Source organism: Cervus canadensis, chromosome 22 (genome assembly GCF_019320065.1).
Source record: "Cervus canadensis isolate Bull #8, Minnesota chromosome 22, ASM1932006v1, whole genome shotgun sequence".
NCBI lineage: Eukaryota > Metazoa > Chordata > Mammalia > Artiodactyla > Cervidae > Cervus > Cervus canadensis.
Window position 1 is genome coordinate 1,972,726 of NC_057407.1, and position 8,075 is coordinate 1,980,800.

General features: G+C 63.7%; 1 protein-coding gene across 1 annotated transcript in view; it reads right to left on the reverse strand.

Moving 5' to 3' along the window:
* Positions 1–5,455, reverse strand: part of IQSEC1 (IQ motif and Sec7 domain ArfGEF 1) — a 141,576-nt gene extending 136,121 nt beyond the window's left edge. Inside the window, exon 1 of the mRNA XM_043443446.1 lies at positions 5,294–5,455. Coding sequence (XP_043299381.1) covers positions 5,294–5,316 — 23 coding nt within the window. The 5' untranslated portion in view covers positions 5,317–5,455. The remainder of the gene's footprint in view (positions 1–5,293) is intronic.
* Between the last annotated feature and the right edge of the window lie 2,620 nt (positions 5,456–8,075).

An 8,075-nucleotide genomic window follows, 5' to 3' on the forward strand; every position in this document is an offset into this window, starting at 1 on the left:
GGGAGGACCAGGACCCAGGATTGGATCCAGGACTGGATCTCGGGGTCCGAGGGGTGGGGAGAAAGGGCACCCTCTGCCAGGGGGCCAGCACGGGCGCTGCCCACAGCACAGGCAGGCCTCGGCGTATCTGCTGTGCGTCCGGGGGACGATGCACCCCCGGGGACCACAAGCCGTGCACGGGGCGGGGCGTGTGTGAGAGAGCCGGAATGTCCGAGCTCAGCGCCGACTTCCACTAGCTCCCGTCCCACACCCAGCCTCCCGTGTGAGTCTGCCCAACCAGCACCATCCAGAGCTGCCCCTGCCGCTCCAGATTCAGAGGACGTCACAGGCCCAGAGAGGGCGAGAGGCTGGCCCAGGGTCACACAGCGGGCCGGGGTGGAGCTGGAGGGCAGCGTCCGGGTCCTGCTCGGTGAGCCCCAGGGAGGGCCAGGGCCTCAGAGACCACGGGGCGGGGTGGACGGAGGGGAGAGAGAGCGGGAGCCAGTGAGCCGCTGGGCGGCGGGGCGCGGGAAAAGCGGCAGGCCCCGCAGGAGCCAGGCGGGCGCTGAGCAGCTGCCAAGGGCTCTCAGGTCCCGCGGGCGGAGACAAAACCAAGTGAGCCCGCAGGCCCCGCCCCTGCCGCACGAGGGGGTCTCAGCGCCCCGGGTGAGCGCTGGAACCTCGGCCACGCTCCAGCTCTGGGAGAGCACGCATGGGGGCGGGCAGGGCCCCGGGGCCGGGGGTCAGGAGGCTGCCTGGTGACGAGGCGCGGGGGCCCTGTCTCCCGGCTCCGCCTGGCTGCCCCCCGGCCCTCCCAGAAGCCATCTGCCCACCTTCTGGGCACCTGTCCCTGTCTTCGAGGGCGGGCACACGGGGCCTGAAGAAAAGTGGGGGCAGGAAGGACAGACCCTGCAGGACGGCCGCCAGGCGGGCAGGGGGCGGCGCCGGAAAGCGCCTGGCGAAGGGCCGGCCTCCAGGACGCGCCCCAGCCCGGCCCTGGCTGGGTGTGTCCCCCGGGGCCAGCCGGGGGTCCTGCGCAGGCCTCCGGGCCCCAGACCTGACTTGAGGGTGGAGTCAGATGACAGGTGGGGAGGGGAAGGGGCTCTCCTACCCTGGCACAGAGCTGCCTGCAGACCACAGCCCGGAGCCTCCTTGGGGCCACCGTGGCCCCCGGCCAGGCCCGCCCCGAGACGGCCTGGGCTGGGGACCTGCCGCCCTCTGGGGGCCTGCCGCCCTCTGGGGTGCCCTGCCGCCCTCTAGGGACCTGCCGCCCTCTGGGGTGCCCTGCCGCCCTCTAGGGACCTGCCGCCCTCTGGGGCGCCCCGCTGTGGGCGCCGGAAAGGGCGACTGAGAGCCCTCCCCACCCCCACCTTCCCTCCACAGTCCGGCTCTGGAACCGTGGCCGCCCCCGCGGGTCAGAACCCTCTGTGGGTCCCATGGCCCCTGCCCGCAAGGGGGGCCCCTCCTGGGAGCCAGACGCCTCCTGTCCTGGCCCCACCCACATCTCGTCTCACCTCCGCTCGCTCACACATGCGGGGCATGGGCCAGACACCATCACTTCCAGCAAAGCCGTGGGAATCTCACAGAGCGGGGCTCTGGGGCTGCCCGTCTGGGTCCAATCCCCAGCGCCACCCCTCCCGGGGGCAACTGATTCGGTGACTCAGCTGCACTGTCTGTACAGAGGGGACAGGCACCCCCAGGGTCACCGTGAAGGTCAGTGAGCTAGTGCCTGCGGAATCTGCGACCCTAGGCCGAGGCCTGCATACCGGAGCGCTCGCCCCTCCCGGATCAGCCTGCACGCGCTTCAGCCTCCTGCCTGCTGCGGGGACGTGGGAACCCACCCCGTCTCTGGGCTGCCGTCCTGTCTGGCCTGCGGCACTCCGCGCTGACACCGTCTGTTCACGGCCTACAGGATCCCAGAAGCTACGTCTTACTGGGCTCCGTACCCTCTTGCGTCCCCGGTGGCTCAGCGGGAAAGAACCCGCCGGACGACACAGGGGACACAAGAGACCCGGGTCCGATCCCTGGGTCGGGACGCTCCCCTGCAGGAGGGCATGGCGCTCCACTCCAGTACTCTTGCCTGGACGATCCCATGGACAGGGAGCCTGGTGGGCTACGGTCCAGGGGGTCACAAAGAGGCGGACACGACACTCCTGTGCCCCTTAGCTTAGGGCAGCGCCTGGCCCGGGATCCATCACTCATTCACCGACAGAGACTTACTGGGCAATCACTACACAGCCAGTGCTTCCCGAGGTGCTGGACACGCCACAGCCAACACGCGGTCAGCGCCTCTGCCCCGGCACAGCTGACGCGCCAGCGGCCAGAATGGACCAACCAGCCTGTGAGCAGGACACAGTGCTGGGTGGGGAAGGCGCTGGGGAATGTTTTCAGGGTGGTGTCTGCCATCTAGAATGGGTGGCTCCAGGCAGAGTGAATGAATGAGTGAGCGAGAGGATGGATGAATTATAAAGGAGCGCCCCCGTCTCAGCGGCCCCGCTCCCCAGCAGCTCCGAGGGTCTCGCACACCCCCTGCAAACTCCTGCAGCCTGACTTCCTATGTTCACAGAGCAGGAAGTGACGTGCGGTGTAAGTGTAGTTACAGTCGGGAGGGGGCCGACCTTAATTAAGACACCGTTAATTAAGCTTTCAGTGTAGGCCTGGCCTTGGTTGCTAACAAAGCTGATTAAGGAACCTATCTTGGAGGCTTCATGATTTCCCTATTTCATTAATAAATCTTCTCCCGCTCTCCCTGTCATCCACTGTCCCGCCTACTCAGGGCTGGCTCCGTCTGTCGGAGCTCCCGGGTGGGAAACTGTCCCCTCTCAACGACAGAGTCCAGATGCCCAAGTTCTCTTTGGGGCCCAGGGGGTGGAGGGGAAGAGGGCAGAGGACGGGGAGGCAGGGAAGGGGCCGGGGGGCCGGGGGCAGGGCTCCACCTGCAGCAAGTCTGTCCAGGTCGGCCGCGTGTGCAGCGCGCTGGGGGAGGGATGCACCGCCGAGCGTGGGGCTGGAGGCCGCCCCGAGACCTCAGTCAAGTGTTCTACCCCTCTCTGACCTCAGTTTCCTCCTCTGTAAAATGGGATCATTAACTCCCCCATTTCACAGCACGGGTGAGAACCACGGAGGCGAGGGCCGTGAGAAGCCGCGGAGCCAAGTCGTGCGGCTCTGACGGTGGCTGTGGCGGTCCTGGGCTGGGGCCTCCAGGCACCCTGAAAGTTAAGCATCTAGAGACATTCCATCCCCCACTCTGCAAGCCCAGGGCTCGAGCTGCAGGTGCCAGGAGAGCCCTGGTTCTGGTCCGCAAGTCCTTCTGCAAAACAGGGCCCCCCCCAACTTCGGCCACCCCCTCCCCAGTCTTTCTGCAATCTCTGGTGCCCGTGGGCTTGGAGGCGGCACGTGGGGGAGGCCTGGGTGTCCTGCTGCCCGACCTGCCCTCCCCACAGTCCAACCCCTCTCCTAGGTGAGTGGGAAAGACAGGCATGGTCGGTGGGCCCTGCTAGGGGCCGTGTGTTCCAATGCAGGCTCCTGGGTTCCCAGCAGACAGAGCGAGTCTGTACTGGTAATGGGGAGGGGTCCTGGAACTGGAATGGTGACTGCATGCTCACAAATCACAATCGGGTAGGACTGGGCAGCGATGCCTAAGGGAAGAGGCCGCATCCGCAAACATCACCCACAGCTGAGCATCCAAATCACGTGGGGAGACCCGCAATGTTCCTGAGGCTGCAGCCCTCCCAGGACTCAGGATCTCTGGGGTGGGACTCAGACCCGGGAGTTTCAAAACATTCCCCCGTGATTCTAATGCAGAGCTGGGCTGAAACGCACCCCCAACCCCCCACCCTCCACACACACCTCAGGCCAGGGCACGTCACGTTTCCCAGGGATTTGCTGAGCCTCAGCTGTCCCATCTCTAGAATGGAAGTCCAGAGGCTGCTGCACAGATTCCCCCTCAGAGACCTCCCTCCCCCGGGGTTTCACGGCCCCTGAGACCAGAGGACTTCTCTGACCTCGGGCTCCCGGGCCGACGCAAAGGAGGCAGGAGAAAGGGGGTGTCTCGGGGGTGGTGGGGAGGCCTGTTCCCAGCGACAGCGGAGGTTCTGTGCCTGGGAAGGATTTACTATTTGTTTCCCCAAAAAAAAAAAGCAGGGACAGAAAGTGAGAACCCGGCGTGATCGGCTCCCATCAACAAACCAAGCCACGGGCTTCTCCACTTAAAAGGCAAACGAACATCACAGCAAACCACAGAGCCCGCCGCCTTCCTCGCCCCCGGGCCCCGCCTGGGCCTGCTGACAGCACAGCGGCAGCAGCAACGCCTCCTCCCGTCCAGCTCCGCGAGCGCGCGCGCCGTCTGGCCCGGGTGGAGAGCAGTGGGCGCCGCTTCTCCAGCTCCAGGGCCCTCGTCAAGGTCTAGGGGAGTCCGAGGCCTTGGAGTGCCCCCAGGGGTCCCCCCACATGATGCTCCAGGAACTCCCCACCCACCCAGGGCTTTCGAGTCCTGGGGACTGGGCCCAGCCTGAGGGCCCAGTTCTGCCCTCTGACCTCACAGGGTCTGAAGTCACCGCACAGCCCCCAAGTGCCCACGGCAGGAGGAGACTCACGGCCCCCAGTCCCAGAGGAGGGGTCCTGCAAGGCCAGAGACCCAGCTGCTGAGCCCAGAACGCCGCAGAGCCCCAGAGAACTGCGAGGGAAGCTGGCATCCTCATCCAACGTCCCAGGAGGCGCGGGCTCAGCTTTCCATAAATACCCGGACCCGTGATGTCACCGCCCCGTGAAGACTTTCACGGCCTCTGCCGCTGGCCCACGGCACACCTGGGTGGTACGGGGTGACACTGGCGATCCCCGCTCGGGAGGGCAGGCTGGACCTTCACCTGTCCCCGGAGGGCACGGCAGCCTGTACCCACCCTGACCTTCCTGCCAACCTTGCATCAGCCACGGCTGAAGGGCTGATTACGGCAGAGTCGGGCATGGGAACCATTTCCAAATGGACACAGGAGGGCTGAACCAGATGCCAACACAGTAGCAGCAGGTCCGGGGACCCTGTACGTAGATCTGGGGGGCGATCAGCCCTCAGAGACGGAATTTCACAGCCCAACAGAGTCCTGCTGACAGCCTTTCCGCCCTCCCCCATCATCACCACCAACAAACACATCCACTGCAGGGGACGAGTGCTGCCATCTACGCCTGGTGGCCAGCCCCCTCTGCAAGCCACCTGCACGGCAAACCCCCCTCCCCCCAGGGGGCCTGGGCTCCAGCTCCCAGATGGGCTGCGGCCCTTCTGGCCTCAAGTTCCAGGCATAAACCTGCCACATATACTCACAAATAGCGTCTTCTGCACGCCATCCTGTCTGGGGGGTGGTGGGCAGTTTTCCCTTCTCTCTCCCTCTCCAGCTGGGAAGGCTCTATGTGGTTAGAGGAGCAGGGCGATGCTCAGGCGAGAAGTGGAAGGGAATAAAATTAAATCGCGGGCGAGTCACATTCCCGGGGGTGGCGCTCTCCTCCACGGAGGCTGGAGCAGGAGCAGGGGGTGGCAGCCGCGGGCTCCGGAGGAGCCAGGCACGCAGGGCTCACGCGGTGCCCTGGAGCCTGCGAGGACGTCGGGTCACCATGGTCGGCAGGCTGGGCGGGGGCGTCGGCCTCATGGCTACCTGAGACCACCTCTGGCTTTGGCCCTGCTGCACATCCGGGGTGGCGGGGCGCGGGGGTTGGGGAGGGCTGGCGACGGGGGGGAAACAGCATCCGGAGGAGGGGCCGGCGCAGAGGCTCCCCCGCGCCCCGGGAGCAACGTAGTGCGGGCCGAGCTGGACCAATCGCCGAGGCGCTCGTCGCCATGGCAACCGCAGCATCAGGCGCGGCCGCCCCGCGGCGCCCTCGCTGCAAAGTCACCGAGCAGGCGGAGAGCGTTCGAAACCTGGAAATCCGTTGCTAAAATGCACGCGCTGCTGCTTCCCAGGGTGGCTTCTCTCTGCCTTTGACCCGGAGACGTGCGAGTCACGCAGTGCACGGAGCTGGCGCCCTGGAGTCAGGCCGGCTCTGCCTCCCAAAGGCCCTGGGGCCCCGCCCCGCCCCGGCAAGCCGCTTCTCTTCTGGGAGACTTGATCTGTGCTGCTGTAAAATGGGACCGTCACAGCTATGTCTCGGGGTGCCGGGAGGGCTCACCACACAGGGCAGCCACCCCCGTGCATGGCTGGCTATCAATCGCGCTGGCCATATTCCGGGGCGAATCTCTGCTCAACTGTGGGATCCCCTCCTTCATCCACCCACTCACTCATTCCAACAGCTTAGGGACTGGCAACCCAGCGTGAATAAGGCCAAGTATCTGCCCTCATTCATTCATGAAAATGCCGTGTTTACATTTGAAGGAGGAAACAGGAAGTCAGCATGGTCAGATATAATTTTGCATGGTAATAAGGATCAGGAAGAAAATAAAGCAAAAGGCGGGAGGGAGCGGGAGCTGAGAGAAGGGAAGCCCACCCACACGGGGAGGGGGCGGTCGGAGAGGGCCCACGTGGGCTGAGGATCTGGGAGGAGCAGCCGGGCAGAGGGAAGACCTAGCGCCGGGGTCCCGAGGCAGAATGAGCTGTGTGTTCAAGAGCAGCTGGGGAGGCCAGTGCGCTGGGGCGGGCGCGTCAGCGCGGTGACGCCAGGGAGGCTGCTGTCCGTCCTCTCCCCAGAGACGCACGTGGGGTCAAGTCTGCTTCCTCATTCGGAAATCCGGGACTCCAAACCCACTTCATACATGTATTGAAAGTGAAAGTCACTCAGCTGTGTCCGACTCTGACCCCACGGACTATACAGCCCCTGGAATTCTCCAGGCCAGGATACTGCAGTGGGTGGCCTTTCCCTTCTCCAGGGGATCATCCCAACCCAGGGATCGAACCCAGGTCTCCCACATCGCAGGGGGATTCTTTATCAACTGAGCCGTAAGGCATGTATAAATATATATATACACAAACACATAATATATATATTTTATATGTATAAATTATTTACATATATATATAATCTTTGTGTGCATTATAATCCTTGTAACAACCTCAGTGAGATCCAAGATTTTACAGAAGAGGAAACTAAAGCCAGGGTCACACAGCTGGTGGGCGGGGCACCGGGGCGGTCTGACTGCAGAGTCTTGCTCTTCAGCACTTGCCTCACTTCCTCGCTGTGTCGATTACACGAGAGAAGGGGTAGGAAGGCCCCGGCCCCTGGCTGACAGCTCAGAGGGCCGTTCTCTTCCTCCCAGTCTCTCTGGGCTCTCAGACCCGCTGCGTTTAGGGGCAGGGCGGCTGCGGCATCCTTTAGTTTTGTTCCTTCCCTTAAAACGGAGCAAACAGAACTCAGAGAGGGCAAGAGACTTGCCTGAAACCGCACAGCAAACAGTGGCAGAGATGGGGCCCAGTGCTGGCCGCAGGCCCTCACGAGGGGTCGGAGTGGAGTCGGCATTTGGCGACGGCGGTGGCGGGCATTGGGACTGCTCGACACTTCCTGAGCAGCGCCCGGGAAGGACCCACCTTCCCCCAGCAGAGCCTTCCCTCCTGAGAAGAAGGCTGCCAGATAAGTGGGCTGGCCCTGCCTTAGAGCCCGCCCCCCTCTCCCCTCACTGGAGCTGCATGGGATTTTAAACATGACTCCAAAATAACAGCAGCTACAACTCAGGGCTCCATGAGGCTGGTTGTGCTCCAGTTCCGATGTTCAGTGACTTCTCAGAGCCCCTCCCATCCAGAGGGGACTCACCTCCACGCAGCGGCGGAGCCAAGGCGCAACCTCCTCAGAGACGATGATTTTATCACGTCCATTTTCAAGAGGAGGAGACTGAGGCTCAGAGTAGCTGGGTAGGGGGCCGGCTGGATGGCAGAGCTGGCCCCAGCGTCCCTTTCCTGGGTCTCCTGGGTCTCAGCCCTCAGAGCCTCCCTGGGGGTCATGATGTCACCTGCACACCCACGGCTTTTGGGCACGTCCTCCTCACAGACTTACACATGTGTTTCTTATACGTTAGTCTGTTATTTCAAAAAAGGGCAAATGAAGAAGACCCTGGAGTTGAGACACAAATTCCAAGACTGCAGATGTTTACAAGCCACCTGGGGGGGGGTGGCGTGGGGGGTTGC